The sequence below is a fragment of the Mustela nigripes genome, chromosome 1 (assembly GCF_022355385.1).
Source record: "Mustela nigripes isolate SB6536 chromosome 1, MUSNIG.SB6536, whole genome shotgun sequence".
Lineage (NCBI taxonomy): Eukaryota > Metazoa > Chordata > Mammalia > Carnivora > Mustelidae > Mustela > Mustela nigripes.
The window spans coordinates 1,395,064-1,416,878 of record NC_081557.1 but is presented as its reverse complement, the minus strand read 5'-3'; the positions used below and the strand labels follow the sequence as shown (position 1 = coordinate 1,416,878).

Sequence of the window (21,815 nt, the reverse complement as noted above, 5' to 3'; positions counted from 1 at the left end):
AAACAGATGATGATAAGTCCCCTGCCACAGGCCGGGACGGGCCGCAGAGGGCTGGCCTGGGGCTCCACGTGCTGGTCACAGGCTGAGGCTGAGCCGCTCCTGGAAAGCTTCACGTGTGCTCCCGTTTGCAAGAATGGCCTTCCACCAAGGCCCGTCTCCCCCGCCGGACTGTCCGGTTCAAATCGGCCCCCATCCCTCCGGCCCTCCCGGCTTGTCAGCCACGCAGATGTGCTCTCCAAGCTCCCTTCGAGACCCCAGGCTTGTTCATGCTCCCTGCGGCTGGCGGATACCTCGGGAGCTCACCCCTGCAGTGGTGGGGGACGCTGGCCCTCCTGACCCCAGGCACCCCAGGGCAGCCTCTCAGAACAAGAGAGATGGAAAGCTAGGCTCCGTGGGTCCCGCCGATGCTCCCTTGCATGCCCTCCGTTGAGCCGGTCGGCTGGGAGCGTGTCTGTGTGCAGGGCGGTGTGTGGAGCTGGGGTGCTCGTACTGGGGGACACGTGTGTGCTGGCAAACTGGTGAGCCCCACGCGGGATGTGCGTTCGTGTGGGGTGCAGATACGTGTGCTGGGGAGGGCTCGCGCGTGTGCATGTGCTGTCTGGGGGCTCGCGCTTGTTGCTGGGGTCCCCCCCCCGCCACGGCGGACCGAGGGCACGCTCCCTCCTTCCCTGAAGTCCGCAGAGCCTTCCCGGAGGGGCGGCTCCGACTCTGGAAGCCTCGTCCGTGAATAGTCCGCTGTGCGAGGCTCTCCGTCTCCATCCAAGTTTTGTGATTTATATTTTCCATAATTCTGTTTGGTCAGGATTTTCACATTTATTACACAGCTGTGCACTGTGCTCTCTTACAATACAGACAGAGCGGTCTGTGTCTGCCGAGTCTGCCTCTTGACACGTGCTTTCCTGCTCCTTTCCTCTGGAGGCGAGAGGCCCCTCAGGCTGTGTGCGCCCCCTTGTTCTGGACCCTGCTTCTGCCCCCACATTTCCAGGGCACGCCTGTAAGCGCTCCTAGTGTGTTCCCACTCCCCTCCCCCCAGACCGCTCCAAAGGCAAAGCTCTTCTGCCCCAAACTGGCTGCAGACTGCACTCAGGCACTGAGGGACCACTCTCGGGCAGTGGTGGTGGGGGGGGGCAAAGACCTTGGCTGAGGTGCAGATCTGAGGGTCAGAGGGCCTTGTGGGTTGGGGGTGGGCAGATGTGGAAGCCGCTGGCAGAGCCGGGCAGGGCATCCCAGTCCCCTGAAGCCATGTGCCCTGACCCCTAAAGGGAGCCCCCAGTGTCCCTTGGGCCCCCGACCTGCACTTCTGTCTACCGTAGCCCACCCGCTCAGCCTTTCCTCCAGTCCGTGCCCCCCAGAGCCCCGTGTCTGAGAGCCAGCACACACTTGGGAAGGGAGTCCGTCAGCTTTATTCACAGACCCCAGGACATGGGGGAAGCCAGGACAGAGACGTTTGGCGGGGGGGCCTCTGCCCCCAGGCGTGGGGGCCGGACACTGCCCCACGGGCTGCGCGGGCCAAGGGTCGCTGCCTCTGGGACCTTCTCTGGCGGTTTCACTTCCAGCGCCCGCCGACTTTGCCCTTGGCCGGGGCCCCGGCCTTCTTGCTACTGCAAATGGAAGCAAGTGGATCGTCAGCGGCTGCGTGTCTGGGCCCCCAGCCCAGCCCCCCCTTGGCCCCCCCCACACCCCCAGTCCTGACAGCTCAGCCCACTCAGGCCACTACCGGGGCAAAGCGTCCAGTCTGGCTTCGAAGTCACAGGCACACACTCCAAGCTCCAGTCACTCACCTGTACCTGGCCCGGCTGGGCCGGGGTGCCTTGTGCTGGGACAGTTAGTGTGGTTAGGGGAGGGACCAGAGAGCAGAGGACACCCTCCAACCCCTGCCAGGAGCTTGGGCTCCCGGGGCCCCACCTCAGGTGGACCCCAGGCCTGCCAGGGAAGCTGACTCTACAGACGGCTCTCATCGCCCCAGTGACTGTGGCCTGGAGAAAGCAACCCAGGTTACAGCCTCCTGGGACAGGAGAGGCTCTGGACAGTCAGCGGCCCAGGGCCCTGACTCCTGGCCACCAGGCAGGGCCTGGCAGACTCGGGGCCTGGAGGCCTCTGCCCCAGCCCTTCAGTCCCCTGTTAGAGCTGGACCATGCAGCAGGGAGAAGGTCAGCACCCTGCCAAGTGGCCGTCCTTAGGAGCCTGGCCCTGTCTGTCTGAGGCTCTCTGCACACCAGGGAGCCAGGAGGCACCTGGGTGCCTGGTCAGGGTCCCTCGGGTGGGGATTAGGGTGTGTGGGCTCCAGAACCGACCTATGGAACGACTTCTGGCTGGTGGAGGCCATGCAGTTCCCAAGGCTGGCTTTGGGAGAAGCCCTGGCACCCGTGGCCGTGCCCGTGGCCCGAGTCCTGCAGGGGTCAGCCCGAGAACACTTCCACGCATGCACACACACATGCACACGCACGCACACATGCTGGCACACATGTGCAAACTCCGGAAGGGCTCTCACAGGGCCCATGTCCACTCCACACAACAGAGCCCAGGGAGGAGGGGGTCACCTTCACCCGTTCCCCGGGCTGGAGAAGTCCAGCTCCGGGAGCAGGAAGTGGGCAGGGGCCGGGGAGGACGGAGGGGAAACCCCAGTCCAAGCAGTCCTGGGGACACTGCCCTGTGTGGGTTGGAACCGGCCCTGCGACCAGGCTGGGAGGCAGCATCCCTGAGTGGGTGAGGCGGGGAGCACAGGCCCTTGGGGACAAGCAAGGTGCGGGCCTTTCTAGGCCCCTCCCAGCTGCTGTGCTGTCACGGAGCCCGCAGACCCCGGGGTGACCTTACGGACAGAGGGTTCACGTCCCGAGGAGCCAGAGGCTCCCCCAGGGCTGCAGAGAGACCCGTGACAGAGCCCGGCCTTCTGACGGTCCAGACCAGCTCACCGCTGAGGCGGCACCGTGAGGGGACATCTGGGCACCCCATCTGGCTTTGCCAGCCACGGGGGAGCTGGCCCGGGGTTGCCCACGTCCCCACGGCCGGCCTCCTCCTGGGCTCTGGGGGTGAGGAGGGGCAGATGGAGGCTGCCGGTGCAGGGCGTGGGGCCCGGACCCGTCGCCTCCCTCAGCCGCTGGTTAGTCTTGTTACTGCTCTGCGGAGGGCCGGCTGCCCCCGGGACTGGCCAAGATCGCGGGGCCCAGGGGCAGGCAACGGCGGCCAGCCCCACGGGGCCACGTGCCCGGCGCAGAACCCCTGAGGGCTACTCACTGCTTCTGGGCCTGATCGATGCGGCTCCTGAGGTTGATGATCTGCGGACAACACGGCGACTTACCTGGCGGGTCGGGGCAGGGCCAGGCCAGCTGTGGCCCGCGTGCCCTCCTTCAGCGGAGCCCGGCCGCCTCGCCAGGGCCGCTCGCTCCTTTACTGTGTCCTGGCTCCTCCAGGCAGGAGACGCCCGCCCTCGGCCCTGGGGACGCTTGCCTCTGACTTACTTTGGGTGGCCCGCGCTGGAGCCCTGGGCCAAGACACACAGCAGCCCTGGAGCGGGCCACTTACCTGCGGCAGGCGGGGTGCGGGCGGGGCTGGCAGCGCCCTGGGGCTGGTGGCTGTGAGCGACCAGCCCCGTGGCCCCCAGGCTCCCTGGCCCAACAACTCCCTCCTCCCCACAGCCTTGCGGAGAGGCTCAGGGAAGGGCAGGCCCTTCTCTACCTGCCAGCGAGGGCCGCAGGTGCAGGGGAGGAGGTGGGGGCAGGAGGCAGGCCCCCGTAGTCTCCGTGCCCGCCGCCACCATCCGCAACGAACCGGCTTTGCCATGCGGGAGGCTCACTGCGCAGTGCACACCACGAGCCCGGTCCAGGGTGGGCTCTGGCTACTTACAACTTGGCCAGCATCTCCACTCTGGCCCGCATGTTCATGATCTAGAAAGACCGAGATTGTTAACGGGCTGGGCGGCGGGCTGAGGCTCCGGGGCCTTGCTGTGTGCTGGGCTGACCTAGGCCTGGGTCCTCATGGCCCTTCCGGCCCCCCCTGGGACCCCCCCATGGGTTGCGTACACGTGTGTCAGGAGGCAGCGTGTCCCTGACTCCACCCTGTGGACCCTCATCTGCCAGCCAGCCCTCCCAGAGGACCACGGGGAGAGGGCAGTGCCGGGGCTGGCACGACCGTCCTCCCCCTGGTAGAGGTGAGCAAACCACAGGAGAAGACCCTCTGCCCTCGGGCATGGCTCCTGAGAAGGGGCCAGGAGTCACCAGTCACTGCGCACCCTCTATCTTGGTGGCCTGTAGGGGTGGCCACAGGAGACACCCCTCGGGTGTGAACAGTCTTCCCCTGGGGACCTGGGAGGGCACTGAGGGGCAGGGGCAGGGGCTGTGCCTGTGTTGGGGAAGCTGGAGGTGTCTGTGCACACGGAGCAGGTTGGCTCCCAGGACCTCTCCTGCTCCCCAGGCCCCGCAGGGCCTCCGAGGGGACGCTATCAGAACAGGACTGCCGTTCTGAGCTGTGTGCCCCTCCCAGGAAACTCTAGGCAGCCACCCCTGAGATGATCCAGCCCCAGACCCTTTTCCAAACTGCTGGACGGGGGCCCGAGGCGGTGACCGCTCAGGGACCGAGGCTGGGTCCCCCAGGGACTCTGAGGAAGCCAATGTCTTCGCGGGCACGGCTGGGACCTTACTTTACAGAGAAGCTGCATCCAAGAAACCTATTGGCACAGCCGGGGGTGCTTTCTGCAAGCCCCCGGCCATTCAGAAACTGGACCGCGAGGCCACGAGGCCTCTGCTCTCTCCTGCGGCCCTCAGAGCAGGGCCAGCTGCTCGGGGGCACGGCGGCGGGCTCAGAGGGCGCCCCCGCCACGGTCCCTGGCTTCTCAGGGTCGAGGCGGTGGGGACTTGTCGCGGGGCGGCCCTGGCGGGGGGGCCGAGCTGCGAGGTGTCCGCACTCACGTCATACTTCTGGCGCTTCAGCTTCTCCCCAAACTCAAACTTTTCGGTCTCCAGTTGGTAGAGGGTGTCCCACAGCTCCTTGGCCTTGTCCCTGGGAGGGGGCGAAGGTGCGTCTGGGCCGGGCAGGCGGGGAAGCAGGGCCCAGCCCCCCCGCCCCGCCAGCTGCCGTGGAGAACCAGGGCGGCCTCCGGGACCCCCCCGCCCCCCGCCCCAGCCCACCCCAGGGCCGGGTCTACCTCAGCTTGTCCTCGCTGAGGTGGTCGATGTTGAGCGGCTTGCGCCTCTCAGCCAGCACCTTCTTCTTCATCTCCCGCGCCGTCTGCTTCTTGCCTCGCTTCTGGTCGGCCTGCGGGCCACGGCAGAGGGGCCGGCCTCAGGGGGGGGAGCCCCGCACAGGGCTGGCGGGCGGCGGGGCCGGGGCTCACCTTGGCCAGGTAGCTGCTGTAGTTGGCGCCCATGGAGGACAGGGCCTTCTTCTTCTTCAGGTCGTCCTCCGCCCTCCGCTTGGCGTCCTCCTCCTCCCTGCGCGCTTTCTCCTCCTGCGGGGACCCCGGCCCGCGGGCCTCAGAGCCGGGCGGGGCCGCTCGGGTGCCCCCCCCCCCCCCCCCGCCGCGGGGCAGGCGTCGAGGACCCACCCTGGGACCGGCACTGTCTGCAGGTTCTGCAGGACGTGGGGGACTTAGCTGGGCCCCCCCTACCCCCCGGTCCCCGGCCGGTGCCAGGGGGACGCTCAGGAGGACAGGGAACCTGTCGGGTCAGGGGCGCGGGCCGGGCCTCACCGCCAGCCGGTTCTGGCGCTCCCGCTCCTTCTCGGCTCGGATCCTCTGCTGCTCCGCTCGCTCCGCGCGGCGCTTCTCCTACGGCCAGAGGAGCAGGTGGGCCCAGCCCTGCCGGCCCTGGAGTCCGGGCGGCCCCGCCTCCACCTGCTGCCCCCCCCCCGTGGCCCCCCCCGCTGTCTCCCCTCCCCAGGACTCACAATTCTCTCCTTGAGGGCGATCAGCTCTTCCTCCTCCTTCTTCCGCGCCTCGAAGTGGCTGTCGATGAGAGCCTGCAGCTCCATGAGGTCCTTGTTCTGACGCTTCTTCTGGATGTCCTGTGGGTGCACGGGGCCCCTTCTCTCACACCTCACCCTGCCTGGGCCACCGTGCGGCAGGCGGTCCCTTCCTGGGCCCTGCGGGGACGCCCTCCCTCCTCTGGCCACCATGAAAGCCGAGGGTGACAAGGGACCTATGGCCCTCGCCACATCCCCATGGCCACTGCGCTCTGGGGGGCCAGAGGCTGCCAGATCCCTTAGCTCCAGGGTACGGATGGTACCCTCCCCGCGGCTGAGCCCAGGCCCTGCCGAGCTCTGAGGTCATCAGCACCCCTGGAAAGACGGGCTCTGACTTGGCTCTGTTGTCATCCCGAGATGCTCTGCATGGGCCAGACAGAAGGAAACTGGTGGATGAGGTAGTTTGTTGGGTGATGGGTGGGTGGATGGACGGACAGATGGACCGACGGACGGACGGATGAGTGGATGATGGGTGGGTAGGGGTGGGAGAGGAGGGAAGACATGTGTCTGACACGGTGGGTGTTTCCTCTGGTCCAGAAATAAATTAAGGCAGACTGGCCTGCAACCAGGAAGGGCTAGCTCTGGCTGCTTGGGAGCAAACGACCTTCATGGGTCTGGAGGCTGAAGGCTCGGGCTCGAAGGGTGGAGGCTGTGTGGATCCAGGTCCCATAAACTTACATCAAAGTCTACTTTCTCCCCTTCCGGGATCTTAGGAGCAGTGAGTCTGGAAGAAGAGAGAGACTCATTGTGGGGGGGGGGGGCAGGTGGAGACGCTACCATGATGCTGGTCGTCCTGCCCTTCTCCTGGGGCCCCCAGTTGAGGACCCACTGCCTGACCTTTATTCTGGTCGGATGCATAACCCACGGTCCCCAGAGTGGCCCGACCCCTCTGAGGACGTTTCAGTCTCTTCATGTCCCTCTGTTTAGCCAGCATCTGGACATCGAGAGGGCCGTTTCACCCCCGGCCTGTGCAGGAAGGGCAGTCTCGCTTTCTTTCTCAAACAAAGAAGCACAGCCAGGTCAGGCCAGAGGCAGCCTGGTCACTGCAGGCTCCCGAGGGGTGTTGGACTCTGTGGTCGGGAACGGCTGTCTTGACCCTTCCCGGGTCTCTGACCCCTCTTGAATCTTTCCTTCTGGGGACCTGAAGGAGTGGGGCTGGGCAGAAGGCAGTTTAGGGAAGAAATGAGACCCTGGGACCCGGCCGGCTGTAACCGGCTATCAGCCCCGGGCTCGGCCCCCGTACATTCCAGATGGAGCAAAGAGTTAAAACAACAACACGGTTTTTTCAAAACAAGCCACAGAAGGACGTGGAACTGAATATGGACCCAAATGCTGGAACAGGAGAGGCTTTCCTAAGCTCAGAAGCCCCAGAAGGTCCCGCTAGGGGAAAGATAGCCAGACGACTCCACGCAAATGAAAAACTTATGTATGTGAAAAAAAGAAAAAAGCAAAAATTGGGAGAGGAAAAAAAAACCCCAACCCAGACTAGAAAAATATTTTCAGCAAGCACAGAGAAGACTTATATCCTTGTGCAGGCCGATGGCTGAAAACACGTGGAGACGTCTGTGCCGCGAGATAAATGGGCAGGAGGCGTGCGCCGCCAAGTCTCGGGAAGAAAGGCGGCCAGTGAGCGGGTGTGAGGCGCTCCCGCAGCCCTTGGAGGCGCGCGAACAGAGCGGCCCTGAGAGGCCCCCCTCATCCATCAGTGTCCCCGGCCGGGTGGCGGCGGCGCGGGGCGCAGACCCGCTCACGTCCGTGGCGGAGCCCGCCCTGGCACGGCCCCTGGAGAGCAATTTGGCAGCGAGGGCCAGGAGCCTGAAGAACGCTCACACTCTTTGACCCAGTAATTCCAGTTCTGGGAACGCGGCCTAGGGAAATAACCCGAAAGACGGAAAATGCTTTCCACCCGGCGTTATTTATGATAGTAAAATATTGGGGGAAGCTTTAATGTCCTGCAGAAGACGGACGGTTAGAAAAATTATGGTTTGTCCAATTCATGGAATATTATGTGGCCATTCAAAATATTTAAGAAGACTATGTAAAAACACGGAAAAATACTTATGAATAGTGCTAAATTTTAAAAAAGCAGAATGGAAGGTTGTATAGACAGTGCGATGTTTGAAAAACAGCTCAGAGTTTAAATCTTTTTTTCCGAGCCCAACGCACGGAAAGAGCGCGTAAAATTCCTCCCCGGGCCTTCCCGCAGTCTGGCTGGCGGGCTGGGAGAGTTATAGACGATTTTTTTTTTTCTTCATTGGACTTTTACGTATTTTCCAAATTTTCTTTAATGAGGTGTTTTATTTTCATAATGAAAACACAAACATTTTTTTAAAACTAAAAAATATCTGGGATTCAGCAGCGTTATTCAACATTGCTGAAAAATAAAGTGCAGGGGACGGGAGTGTGCTGGCCGAACCCTGGGCTTGCCGCGGGGCCCACGGACCCCCGAGGGCACCCCAGGTCTGGCCGGGCCGTGCAGAGCGCAGGCAGGACACTCTGCGGGGTGAGGGCGTGGATCACACACCGTGTTTCCCCCAACTGCTCGCCCAGCACGAGACGTCAGGGTTGACGGGTTAAAAAACAAAATCCCTGAAATCTTCTCAAGTGGGTAAAATGAGGGAAAGGCGCCCCCCCAGATGAGGAGGCGCCCGGGGCCGTGGAAGATGGCAGGTCCGCCGTGGTTCTGCTCTGAAGGGGCCACGGGAGCGAGACCCTCCCTCCGGCTGCCTCTCGTGGCTGCCTCTCAGCTAGGACTTGGGGGCACCCTGTGGCAGGCCGGCAGCCGCAGGGGGCAAGGGAAGCCCGTTCTCTCTACCCCGTCTCCGCCAGCTCCCTGCCCTCCCTGTCCTCCCTGGGCCCCCGCCTCCTCCCGCAGGGAGCCTTCCTTGCCTGCCGGGCCCCCAGAGTTCCTCTTTGCTCCTTGCTGGGGAAGAACTGCCCCCGTGAACTCTGCTCCCCACCTGTGGGGGAAGGCACTAGCCACCCCAAATAATCCCACTTTCATCAGGGCCCTTCGTCAGATGCCTAGAGCTTTAAACACCAAATCAAGGAGCACAGGCACGGCCACCTTCCCTCAGGGGTTCGGGGTGCATTCTCCATGGTACCCAAATGCGCTGTCTTCCGTGGGACCCCAGGGTCCCAGGTGACCTTGGTCCTGACCTCCAGGCCTCCCACACCTGGCATCCGGCCCTGCTTGGGCCCTCACTCACCTGGGTCTCGGCTTCTCTTCTGGCCACCACAGCGGGCATGGGGAAAGGGAAGAGAAGCGTGTAAGTGGGGTGGCCCACTCCCACCCAGAGACCCCTGGGGGCACCCTCGCCTGGGGGCTGGGCTTCCTGCCTCGCGCCCGCCCGCTTCTCCCTCTCCAGCGGAACCCACTGCCCAAGCTCCTGTCCTGCCAGTGACAAGAGAAGGTGCCTGTGGGGTCCCAGGAGGAGAGCTCCGGGTGCGTGGCCCAGAATGTGGCCCAGGAGGGGAATGCAGAGGAAGGAGGGACCGTCAGCCAGAGGCCAGGGCCCTCAGGGACCAGCAGGGCAGGAGGGAGGGAGGTGGTCTGATGGGAGGTGGCAGACACGGGGACCCAGTGCAAGGGCAGGATGCAGCCCCTTCCAGGCCCCTGGCCTGTCCAAGCCTGTGGGCCGATCCCCACTGAGCACCCTGCTTCTGAGTGGGTGTGAGCAAGGCCTGGCCCATGGAGCTCCATGGCGGGACGGTCAGGCCTGACCCCGGGAGAAGAGCAGAAGAGTAACACAGACAGGCGGGCGGTGGCGGGACCGAGAGCCCGTGGCCATCCAGACACAGTCCGGAAGGGCTGTGGCCAGTGGACCCGTGGCCCGGACCTTCCCAATCCTCCGTCTGCTCCTCCACAGTGGCGGTGGGCACAAGGGCATACACAGGAGAGAAGCCAGCAGGCTCGGGGCACTGGAGGGGGTTTGGGGGGGCTGTGGGGACAGGCCCCGGGCCCCTCGTCCCTTGGTGTGCACTGGCCTGGACCCCATCAGTGGTCTGCTGTGTGGGGAGTGGCCCGGACCCCATCAGTGGTCTGCTGTGTGGGGAGTGGGCAGCGGAGCTGGCTGCTTCGAGGGTTTCCACGGGGGCCTGGCGGAGCCCCCCCCCGGGAAAGCTGAGACCCTCCCTAACACGGGAGCTGTGGAGCTGGGGGAGTGGTCCCTGCAGCCCAGGCTAGATCGGCTCGAAGGTAAAGGGGCTCTGGACCTCCCCGGAGACGAAGAGCCTTCTCTTCCTGACCTAGGATGTGCCCTCCCAGCTTGCCCGTGGCCACCTCCTGGGGCCTGCCGTGTGTCTGTGCACCCAGGCCTCCAGGCCTGAGATGAGCCTCTGCCCCCACCTGGCTGCCCTCACGTGGGGATGCTTTCTCTCGGGGCGTGTCTGGCTGGCCGCGTCACAGCCTGGGGTTGGCACAGCCCGGCAGGGTCTTGCCCTTGCCCCTTGGTCTCTGCTCTGGGCCCTCCGGCTCTCCAAGCCCAAGGAAGCCCAGCCGGGAACACGGGGTGGGTCTCCTGCCCTTTCTCCTCTGCCCGCAGCCGTCCAGGCAGGGGATGGGGGGCTGGCTGCGAGTGCACGGGGTGCGTCCCCTCGTCTCCCGCTGGGCTCGGGTCCCCCTGGGTGCTCGGGAGCCTGCCACATGCCCATAGACAGCACCTTGGCTTCTTACAAGTGGGCTTCATGGCACCCTTCCCCCACACCTGGGGGGGGCTGTGGGCGTGAGGGAACCGAGCAAGAAAAGGGGTGCTTTGGGGGCAGAAACCTCACGGAGGGGCAGAAGGAAGGGCTTGGTGGGGAAGAGGGGTGCCACTGAGGTGTGCTTGCCTTCCCCGGGGGCCCGGCTGGAGCCGCCCCGTGTGCAGGGGTGCGTGAGGGGACGCCGAGAGCTGCTGGGGGAGGGGCCCCGCGCCAGCGCCCCTGCAGCGGTGTCTAGTCGGGGGCAGCCTGGCGTCCCCCCTGCGCCCCATCTGCCTGTCTGACTCTCAGCGTCAGGGTGGGCTCTGGGGACCCCGCTGACCGTGTGCCCCTACAGGCCCGCAGCGTCCTAGACGCCTCTCCCTGCACGGCGAGCGCGCAGCACCCCACGCCAGGGCCGGCACATCCCTTCCTGCGGGCGGCCTCTCTGGGCCCCGGGAAGAGAAGACGCTCGCAGGGCTGCGCTTGCGGTTCAGGCCCAGCCCGGAGGCCCCGCAGCCCCGCCGAGCGGAAGGCCCCTGACTCGAACCCGTGTGTCCCCTGCCTCCGCCCTGGCACGGCCCACCCAGGGGCCTCCTCACGCCGGATGAGACCGGCTGTGGCCCAGACGGTGGGTGGGATGCGGGGCCTGAGCGATGGCTCCTTTGCACGCGAGGCCCCTGGCTGCTCCAGTCCTGCCTCGGCCCAGCCTGACCTTCCCCTTCACCCCGCTTGACCTCCCCCTCCCTCCCCCCTGCCCCCTCCTGACGCCCTCTCTGACATGCCATCGGGGCAGGGTGGAGGCGCCTTCCCTGTGTCTCGGCCGCTGCTCTCCACCCGACCCTGTGTGGTCCAGAAGCCCCTGCTGGACCTCAGCGCTCTCCTCCCCAGGCCGGCACCTCCCAGGGCTCCGCGCTCCTGCTCAGGGCCGGCCGCCCCCACCTTCCTGCTGGCGGCTCCGGAAGGGCCTCCCCCCCGCACCCCCGAGGGCGCCCAGCCCATGGCGTCCCCAGCCCATGGGAAGGTGGCAGGAGTCAGCCAGGGAGCGAGGCAGGGGCAGACGTGCGGGGATGTCCGCAGGGGCGGGACGTACCTTCTTGGACCTCCTCTGCGGGACGGCACCGTGGGGCGGGGGAGAGAGAGAATCAGCGGTGAGCCCGGGGCGGAGGCTGAGGGCAGGGGCCGTGGGAGGCGGAGACGCGGAGCCCGAGCGGAACCACGCTGGACGTCAGTCCCACGGCCCCTCTTGTCCCTGCGTGGCCCAGACCCCTGCTCACCCCCACGCGTGTCACTCGTGTGCACGGGCGCCCACACGGGACTGAAGTCACGGCACGTACCTGGTTCGTGGACTTCACGGGGGAGGGAGGGCGGCAGAGCAAGAGGTCAAAGGACGGAGGATCCGAGGTTAGGGGAGCACCGGTCGCCATTCGGGAGGGTCAGTGACAGAGGACAAGGGATAGGGGGCATGCGGGAAGCCGGTGAGACATGGTCAGTGTTGGCGGGCACGGCCATCCTCAGATCCTGTCCCCGCCTCGCTGACCTGACGGGGAACCAGGGCTCAAGGGTGGTTCTGTGGGGGACACTGGGGTCTCGCCTGTCTTTCACCCCCAGGAGGTATCGGCAGGGGCTCATGGGCTCTGGCCACAGCCTGATGAGGGGACACGGGAGCTGGCCGGGCAGGGCCCACAGCCCAGGGAAGCAGCCCCAGAGGGCGCTGCACTTCCTGCCTCCACTGTCCTTCTGGTCCTAGCCTCAGGGGGCACACAGACATGGGCGCCGGGCTCGGCTGCCCTGCCCACTGATCCGAGCACAGGTGCCCCGACCCACCCACCATCACCCCAGGGCCCGAGGAGGGGCCCACGGGGCTGGATAGGAGGGGATGGTCGCAGAGTGTCCCTGCTGGGGGCTGATGGGCTGGACCTCTGTCACCCTGTGCTCACCCGCCCTCTGGCCGGGGCCCTGGCCTGGTCCAGGGGTCAGACTCGGCCATGGCCTCTCAGTTCCCCACCCTGAGCTTGGGTCCAGCAGTCCCGCCACCGACCCAGTGTCCCTGTGCTAGGGGCATGAGCCCCGTCTGCAGCCCAGTCTGAGTCAGGGGTTGCCTGGCCCTGGGGGACCCCCCCCACCTTGGTCAAGCGTTGGCTGTGGTTAGTGGGTGATGTTAGGGCCACATGTGGGAGTCCTTTGCTGGCTGGCACCTCGCTGCCTCCCTGCCCTCTCCCCCACCCCGCGTGGGCTCCAGCCAGGCCCTGGGCCCCACATGGGGACCAGAAGTCCTAGGTACCCGTACCTTCCTCATGGACTTCTGCGGTGGAGGAGGCCGGGTGCACAGGCGGCGGGGGGAGAGAGGAGAGGTTAGGCCAAGAGCACACAGCGTGTCCTTAGGGGGTGGGGACACACTGGGGGGAGGCAGAGCGCTGAGAGTACTTGTGGGGGCCGGGGGCCGGACCCGCTTACCTTCCTCCTGGGCCTCCTCTGACGTGGGAGCCGCGGGCGCGGGAGGGAGAGAGGAAACAAGACAGTCATTTAGGGGTTCATGCGGGGTGGCGGGGAAGGAGGTCTCCGCCCTGGGAGGAGGGGCACCTGGCGCCCGGGCCGGAGATGGTGAGCTGTGAAGACCTGGCCCGAGACCCCACCTCTGTCCTGTGACTCCCTCTGGGACCCCGGGGCTCTGGCTCCTTTCTCCCTCCTTGGGGACTGGGCCCCCCCAGATGGGCCTTGGGACCCCCCCGCCGCCTGCCTGCCCGTCCCAGCGTGGCGTGTCTTCGGTGTAGCCCAAGTCCTGCTCTGCGGGGGATGGGGGTGAGGACAGGGCACGAGACCCACTGTGGTAAGAAGCGCCCGGGGAAGGCCTGGGCGGGCGACGTGGTCTCTGTGCGTACCCGAGCTGACGTGGACACTGAGGGTCTTTGAGGAAAGCGGGGGGGCAGGGGACCCTTCCTGCCCACCACGTGGCCTTCCCTCGGGGAAGGGGCGGCTCCCCAGGACCACGTGGCCCGCTCAGAAATGAGTCTTTCTACCTTTTCAGCACAGAAAAAGAAATGCTTTGCTCACGTTGTTAGGGTAGCCAAGTGTTTTCAAAATATTTTCTAAACATAGCACCCAGCCCGACTTACAGCTGAGCCTGCCTGGCGGAGCTGCGCCCGGCGGAGCTGCGCGGACGCTTCCCCCGGTCTGAGCGCATGCCAGGGCTTTCCAGGGCCTCCCACCCGGCTTGAGAACCGCCTCTCTGCGCGGTTCCCAGGTGCGCGGCGGCTCCCCTGCGCCCCACACCTGCCCAGGCACGACTAGGAACTTCCCCCCCCCGCCCCCCGAAGACAGGCTGTGCGAGGGAGGGGTCTCCCGGTGAGCCTGGAGGTTGGGGCCCCAAGGCGGGGATGCTGGGAGACACGGGGACATAGAGATGGAGAGAGACAGGGACAGAGGCAGAGAGAGACCCAAGCGGGGTCCACACAGCCCGGCCCTCGGGGTTAACGAGGGAGAGTCGTGACGCACACGTCAGCTCTGTCCACATGGTGCTGCCGGGATGGGGATTAGTGACGAGTGTGTCTGTTAGCGGATGCGGACATGGGAGACGAGTGCGGTAGCAAGCGGCCCTGCGTGACGAGGGGGATGGGCCGCGGGAGTGGAGAGCGCAGTGGGGCTGAGGCTGGGAGCCAGGTCGAGGGGGTGGCCTGTGGGGCGTGGGGCAGGGTCGTGGGGCAGGGTCGTGGGGCAGGGGCTTTACCTTCCTCCTCGCACTGCTCTGCAATGATAGGACACAGGAGCCGTGTTAGCGGGCCGCCCTGGGAACCAGCCGCCCCACTCCCAAACCACCGAGGATGGGGTATAGGGGGCCTCGGGCCCTGGACACCCTGGGATTTCTGCCGGGGCGGGGGCTGGGGGGCCAGATTCCCCTGGGAGAGGGTGGTGGGGCCCCAGGCCAAAGGCTGCTCCGGATGGGTCTGTAGGGCAGGCTGGGAGAGAACCACATCTTGGGATGTGTCCTGGGAGGAAGAGGGCCCCGTGTGCGGTGGTGCCCACTGCAGAACACAGCAAAGCTCTGGCTTCCCACCAGGGCTTCCCGCCAGGCGTTCCGGAGGAGAGCCCTGCTGTCGACGGTCAGATGGGCCTGTCTCATGTGTGACTTGTCTACTGGGTGTGGATGTAGGGGAAAATCAATGGACACTTACCCTCGACCTGTTCACTGTCAGGGGCCGAGGGTTGGGGAGAGGAGAGAGAGAGAGAGAAAATGGGTGAACTGGGCTTTCACTCAGTGTCCCCCAAGAGCCCCGGGTCCTCTGGCCTCTGCACGCAGCCCAGGTCCAGGGGCCCCATGCGAGGCGGGTGGTGACTAGGGCTGGTACTCACACTTCCTCGTCAGACATGGTGGCGGGTGGTTTCTGCAGGGGAAGGAACGGGACCAGAATCAGAATGGCCTCGGTCTGGGAGTGCTGGAAAGGGTAGCTCCTAGGGCTGGGGGTGTGAGGGACATCCAGGGACAGGGTGGAGGCCAGCACTCTGGCCTTGGCGGGCCTCCTCTGCAGAACGCCCCCCCCCCCCCCCCCCCCCGCCACCCCCGGCCCCCCCCCCCCCCCACACGCCCTTCCGGCCCTGGCTCCAGCCTGGAGCTGGGAATCCCGGGGCTGGACGGGATGTTGGGAGGTCGTGGCGTCCACCCCCACCCAGGGCAGACATCCTCTCTACAGCGTTCCCCGAGGGGGTCATCCAGGATGCCCGGTGCTGGTCCAGACTGCTTTGGACAATCGGGAAGTTGTGCTGGTGGGGCTTGGAGCCCATTTCTTGACAGCCTCTGCCTTTCGCCGAGGTGGTTGAGGGGTTTACTGGGACCCCCCGTCCCTGTAGACCTGCTGGACCTTCCTGGGTCTTTGGGCCTCATCGGCGCCCTGGCAGCCCTCCTGGTGTGAACCCAGAGCTCCCTTCCCCAACTGACGGTTTCTTGCAGGGACCCCATGTTCTCCTACATGGATGCCCTGGGAGTCCCCCACGGCCCCTGTGCTGCCCTCCCTCCCCAAATCACAAGGTGCACAATCCGTTCTCCTTGTCCCCACCCCCCGCCCGCCCAGCCCTGCCCCGGAGCAGACGGGGCCCCAAGCTCACGGGGCCTGGGTCTGGGCTGTTTCTCTGTGCATTCCCTAGCCCAGGGTCCTGAGCAAAAGGACAGCGTGGACAGCCCCGTCTGGCCGCCCCCTCCCCCCGCCTGCTTTCCCAGGCCCCGTGGATGCTCTTGAATCTGTCCACGTCTGCAGGGAAGCTCCGTGCCTGGGCCAGGCCGCACGTGCGCAGGTGCGTCTGGGCGCTCAGGGACCCCGGTTCCGTGAGCTGGCCTGCGCACCCGGCTGGGGTGGCCCGGGGCCTGGGAGCGCTCAGAGCAGCTGGCCCAGGGCTCAAAACACAGAGTTCACGCCGGCCTAGCGCAGCTCCAGTGGAACGTGACCGTTGGGCCCCCAGCCCCCCAGGAGCTCCGGACAAGGAAACCACAAGCTCATCATTTAAACATGCGTGTCCGTCACACCGCTAAGGTGGGAACGGCTGTCTGAAGCCTCCGTCCACAATGTTAATTTTTCCAGAGCCGTTGAAGCTCCATGCGGCGTCAACCCCCAGATCTCTGCTCCCCACACCCCAGCCTGAGACACGGCTCTTTCCCGAAACAGGACTCTGCTGCCCCCTCAAGTTACAGCCTCCCCCCTGCGTACAGCTGGGGGTCTCAGCCTCCTGGTGGGCCCCGCCCTCGTGGGCCCCGCCCTCACCCCCCCCACTCCCCTGGGGCCACTCTCCGGGGTGGGAGGGTCCGTGACAGCCCAGGGCCTCGTCCTGCTGGCCTCCCTGACCCTGGCCGGGCCCTACACCTGTCAGCAGCCTCAGGAGGGGGCGGGGTGGCCCGAGCCTGGGGTGGGTTATTTTTAAGAAGCCTGTGGCAGCTGAGGTGTCCAGAAATAGGCACCCGAATTAGCCAAGACGCCTCTGACCAGAAACCCAAGATGCAGGGAGGGGGGCTGAGGGCGGCCACTGGCTCGGGTCTCCACCTGGCCCGCTCCCACTGGCCCCCGCCGGTGTCCCAGGCCGGCCTGAGCTCCGGCACCTTGCTCTCCTGCTTTCTGGACTGGAGCCCGGGGGGTCCGCAGGAAGACCCCCGTATCCCCGGGTGGGGTGCCTGGAAGCCCCTTGTGAGTCAGGGCGGCAAAGCCCCACTGACCCCACAGAGGCTGCGGCTTCTCTGGGATCCTGCCGCTCCATCCAGGGGAGCCCCGGAGGCCACACTGCAGAGTGGCTCTGTCCCCCAAGCTCGCCATCTGTTGGGAGGGGCTGGGGTGGGGCGTGCTGGGGGGCAGGGGACAGCGTTTCGACAGTTGGGCAGGAAGTCAGATGTCCGTTTCATGCTCTGCCCTTGGCGTTGGGGGGTGGGGTAGAGGGAATATAGCCGCTGAGGTCAGACCTCCTTGGAGACACACACCTCCTTCCCAGGTGACCAGATGGGGTGGGGAGGAGGGAGTCCCCGCCCGGCTGCGTCACCCCGCACAGCCTCGGTCCCCCATCCTATCCTGCAGGGAACCTCTCCCGGGTTTCCCCCGCAACGAGGGCAGAGGGTGTGCAGAAGGAGCTGGCCAGTGAGGGTGCTGGGGGGGGCAGCACGGGCGAGGCCGTGCAGAGGGCGAGAAGCCTGGGCGGGGCCTCTGGGCGCACGTGCTGCTCCCCCATGGGCAGCGGTGGGACGCGTCCAGGGCAGTGGGATAGGTCCCAGGTCCCCAGTCCACCCTGGCCTGGCCCTGTTTGCTCCTGTCCTTGGCCTCTAGGAGCTGTCCCTGAGGCCCCCACCAGCCAGCTCTCTCCATGCAACCGCTCCTGGGGTGAATTCCACCAGACCCCTCGCGTTGGTCTCTACACGTGGCGGCATTGGAGGCGATGACCGCTTGAGGCCAAGAGCCCCCGGCGACTGAGAGAAGGTGGCCTGGGCCCCTGCGCTTACTGGAGCCCCGTGGAGAGGCCCAGATGGCCCCGGGGGTGAGCCAGGACCCGGCACTGGGCGGCCCTCGGAGCTGTGGGCAGTGGCCTTCCGGGGCTCTTGGCCTCGACCCCCACTTCTCCGTCCCCTTCGCCCCCTCCGCCTCCCCGGGCCCCCCCCACCGGCTGCCCGGCTGCGGTTTGGGACAGCTTGTCCGTGTTCACATCCCAGAGCAACACCCTCTGCGCCAGTACCCTCGGGACCCTGGGCGGCTTTGCGGGTTCCCCGAGCTGCCGTGCTCAGAGCAGAGACGTGGCATCACGGCGTCCTGGCCCCTCCGCACCCCAGAACCCCAGACGCGCCTCGAGTGGCTGGCCAGTCCTGCCCAGCCCTGCGCCATACCAACCTGTGGCTGAGTCTGGAGAGAAGGGCTGGGGCTCCCTGTGGACAGGACGGCTCAGACACTGCCCGCCCGGCTCACCACCTCATGTTATAGTGACATTTGATCTTGCCCAGAAGCCCATTGGCCGGGGACTGGGTGGCCGGGCGCGTGGGGCAGGCGGGAAGGGGCTGTGCCCATGCAGGCCCCTTACCAAGTATAGGAACAGCAGAGGAGGGGGCCCAAGGAGGCACGGATGGGCAGACGCATGTGGAGAAGGAGAAGGAAGTGTCAGCTTCTATTTTTACCCCCCCCCCCCCCCAGTGGGCACATTCCTGACGGGCTGAGGAGGGCTGACAGGACGGACTGGGTGGCCCAGGGCTCTCAACCAGCCCTAGCCTGGGGCTCTGACGCCCCCAGCCCAGCCGCCCGCCCTCTGCGGCGTCGGGGGCATGTGTCTCTCGCCGCAGCCCACCTGCTCCTCCGTCAGAGCGCGTGGCCCGAGGGCCCGGGTCTCCCGTGGGGTGGAGGGCTCTGCACGTCCTAGGCCAGGCGTCTGTCAGGTCCGAGCCCTGCTTAGTGCCCAGACCTGGGGCGTGCGGCACAGACGGGCTCGAGAAGTTACGGTCCAGGCAGGAGCTCGAGCACTGAGGGTCCTCATCGCCCCCGGGGCTGGTCCTCCCCAAGGCCAGGGCCATACGTCTGCCCTCAGCCTGGGAGCTCCCCGTCTGGGGGTCCAGACCGTGAGGGCCTCTGGCCCCACAGCCAAGCTCCACAAGCTGCTCACAGCACGGTCGGCTCTGTGCTGGGTGGGGGGGCTGGCTTTTCTTTTCTTTTCTTTTTTAAAGATTTTATTTATTTGAGAGGGAGACAGTGAGAGACAACATGAGCGAGGAGAAGGTCAGAGGGAGACGCAGACTCCCCGTGGAGCTGGGAGCCCGATGCAGGACTTGATCCTGGGACTCCGGGATCATGACCTGAGCTGAAGGCAGTGGCTTAACCAACTGAGCCACCCAGGCGCCCCGGGGCTGGCTTTTCTGTCCGTGGGACTCCACGTGGCACCTTCCGTCCTCGGGACTCTAGGTGGCACCGTCCGGCTGGCAGACATCTTGCCCGGGCCTCGGATGGTCCCTTGCTTGCCCCTCAGCGAGGGAAACCGAGAGAAGGGCCGCAGCCGTCGGGTACCTCCTTCTAGACCTGAGGGCTCCGGGCAAGGGGCTGCCGAGCATGGACAGTGGGGTCCACGGCACAGCTTGGTCCAGGGCAACAGCTGGTGACCCAGCACGTGGGACAGGGTGAACCCTGGGGAGACACAACCGAGGCCCCTGCCCTCTGGAGGCTTCGAGTCAGGGACGACAGCCTGGTGGGCAGGAGACTCATGCCCCAGCCCCAGCTCCGCACGGCCCGTGGTCCTTGGAGCCTTCTGGAAGGGTCCCATTAGCACCCCATACAGTCCCCCCAAACTGGGGATAAGGCCACAGGGACCCAAGACAGGACAGGCATACCTACAGCCATACAGCGAGGGGACACAGAGACCCTCTCCCGCCTGCCCTTGAGGCCCGAGCTGCTGGGGACGGCCCTACCCTCCTTCTCTGAGTGCTGTTCCCTCCACCTGTCCTGGTCCTTGGACCAGCAAGATCTTGGAGGGTCACACGCCCTTGACCCTTGGCCAACTCTGCCCAGTGGGACCACCCGCAGAGTCCCTTCCAGGGAAGCCCCCGCGGTAGCTCCTGCGGGCTCACCGTGACAGCCTCCTCCCCATGGTGGGGCTTTCACTGGCTCTTGTTGCTCTGCTCGGAGACCTGAGCACAGCCCCCGAACCTATACACACAGACAGATGTGGGCACACATGTGAGGACAGCACATCCTGGAGCATTTGGCCTTGTCTGTAGGCCCTGCTGGAGTCTGGCCCGGGGGGCCCTGCGTGCACCCAGCGCCGCTCAGCCCACGGATGCCCGACTCCTGGGAGCTGCTGGCTGCCCTGTTGCTGGGGCCCGTGGTTCTTAGCAGCTGCACCTGCGGTGGCCCTGCCCGAACCCTGCAGTGGCCCTGCTCGGCCAGCAGAGGAGGGTGGCTGCCCGCTTAGTGGCCTTGGCCCCTGGCAGGTGCTCTCCCGTGAATGGGCGAGCCAGGGAGCGGGCGCTGAGGTCAGAGGAATCGCACAGGTTTTATTTTGGGCATCCGTGACCTCCTCCTCGGGGCACCAGGCCCGTGGTGCAGCGGGACAGTATTGAGCCGGCACTGCTGGACAGGCCGCAGGCCTCTGAGAGCCTTCGACAGGTAATCCACACCCCGGTCCCCCGGGCCCGGCCCAGTCTGGGTGGGCGGAGAGGGCCGGGCCCTGCTCTGGGGCCGGAGGGGGTCTGGAGGCCGGGGGTGGAAGCAAGGGGTAGGGGTGGCCCAGCCCTGGTTGGAGCGGAGGACTGATCTCCACCCCAGAAAGGTGTTGGCTAGGGGGACCTCGGGGAAAGCTTGGCCCAGGGATGGTGGGGTGCGGGCTTCTGAAGCCAGCAAAGCTGTTGAGGCCGCAGAGCAGGGAGGAGGCTGTGACGAGAGGCGGTGCCCCAAATATCTTGGCTCCGGCTGTCTTCAGAGGTGACCCCGGCGGGAGTGGGAGAGATCAGGGCCCCCCACAGTCTGGGTCCTGGCCCCAGTTTGCATGGATGGGGCTGGCGGGGCCCAAGGGAAATTGAATGGGTTCTGGGCGCCCTCGCTGGTGCCAGCACCACCAGCTTGGGCTCTGCCAGGCCCCAGATAGAAGCTGCTGACACAGCACTTCGGGGACACTTCCCCAGCCCTGGGCACTTGCCACCCCACACACCCTGGTGCTCCTTCAAGACCTGTAGAGGACAGGTTGTCTCTTATGTCAGGGGCAGAGGAGTGGTGGGGCGGACGGGGCTCTCAGGCAGGCAGGACACCCCAGGCCAGGGACCCCTTGGGCAGAGACCATTCCAATCCTGGGGATCCTTTAGTGGGTCGGCCCTGTCCCAAAGTCTCTGGGAGGTGGCGGCTCCATCGCGGATGCGGCGGGGTCAGCGGTGCTCAGAGGCATCAAGCCCTGGGTCCTCATCCCCAGGGCGGTGGGCAGGTTGAGCGGGGCCCGCATGGGTCAGGGCTGCGTGGCTGGCACCATCTGCCACCTGCCTCCCGTCCCGTGGTGTCATCCACTCCGGTCCCTGCTCTGTGTCCATCCCTGGACCTTTCATGGTCAACTCTGCTGCTGCCCTTGTCCCATCCAGCTGGGTGAGAAGGGAGAGTGGTGTGTCCCCTGGGGGAAGACCCCCCCCCAGAGTAGTCTCTGAGGTGGGCTGTGGTGGGACGCGACGGCCGTGGACCGCGGAGTCCGAACCGTCCGGACTTGGACCTATTTACCCCGTCCTCGGGGAGGCCGGCAGATTGCGACCCGAAGACCTCAACAAATGGACATTCGAGCAGAGCCAGGCCTAGAATGCCAGAGGTGTAGCCATCCTGCCCTTCGAATGGGTTCCCCAGATGGTGAGGGCGTCAGGGCTCAGGAATGGGGGCGCGGCCTCCAGCCTGTCTCCCCCTTCACACTCTGGTCCACTCGCGACCACCCGACCATTTGTTCCCACGCACCCGTTCTCACCTTCACTGGCTGCCTCCCTCCCTTCCGCTGTCCGTCCAGGCAGCGTCCGGCACACTCACGACCAGCACGCTCACCCCACCCCCCAGCTGCTGTCCACCCGCTATTTATTCATTTTGTCTTTCTATTTACACATCAGCCCATCTACCCTCCTCCCCTCAGCCCTTCACCCGCCTACCCACCCACTCACTTACCCACCCAGCCGCCCATCATCCGTCGTCCATCATCCATCCTCCAACCACCATCCAACCACC

The 21,815-nt window shown here is 65.9% G+C and overlaps 1 protein-coding gene across 3 annotated transcripts; it reads right to left on the bottom strand.

Annotated features, from left to right (window-relative positions):
• Window positions 1-1,385: 1,385 nt before the first annotated feature.
• TNNT3 (troponin T3, fast skeletal type) lies at window positions 1,386-11,780 on the bottom strand. 3 transcript variants are annotated; one of them, XM_059398592.1, is made up of 10 exons: window positions 11,729-11,780; window positions 9,165-9,183; window positions 6,634-6,679; window positions 5,881-5,997; window positions 5,684-5,761; window positions 5,330-5,443; window positions 5,141-5,250; window positions 4,905-4,995; window positions 3,235-3,275; window positions 1,386-1,601 (listed from the first exon to the last, which is right to left on the bottom strand). In XM_059398592.1, the coding sequence occupies exons 4-10, from the start codon at window positions 5,962-5,964 to the stop codon at window positions 1,547-1,549; spliced, it is 573 nt and encodes a 190-aa protein (XP_059254575.1). In that variant the 5' UTR covers window positions 5,965-5,997; window positions 6,634-6,679; window positions 9,165-9,183; window positions 11,729-11,780; the 3' UTR covers window positions 1,386-1,546. The 3 variants fall into 3 exon arrangements, with proteins under 3 accessions (XP_059254575.1, XP_059254587.1, XP_059254567.1); XM_059398604.1 differs by lacking the exon at window positions 9,165-9,183 and having other exon boundaries at window positions 11,729-11,771; XM_059398584.1 differs by lacking the exons at window positions 9,165-9,183; window positions 11,729-11,780 and adding an exon at window positions 6,793-6,929.
• Window positions 11,781-21,815: the final 10,035 nt, after the last annotated feature.

What these genes read in the sequence shown, in the direction of transcription:
- TNNT3 (XM_059398592.1), bottom strand. Translation starts at nt 5,964, where the DNA reads ATGGAGCTGCAGGCTCTCATCGACAGCCACTTCGAGGCGCGGAAGAAG. An exon ending in AGCGCCAGAACCGGCTGGCG is followed by an intron (nt 5,444 to 5,683) that starts GTGAGGCCCGGC and finishes GGGTCCCCGCAG; the next exon opens with GAGGAGAAAGCGCGCAGGGA. An exon ending in ACAGCAGCTACCTGGCCAAG is followed by an intron (nt 5,251 to 5,329) that starts GTGAGCCCCGGC and finishes CGTGGCCCGCAG; the next exon opens with GCCGACCAGAAGCGAGGCAA.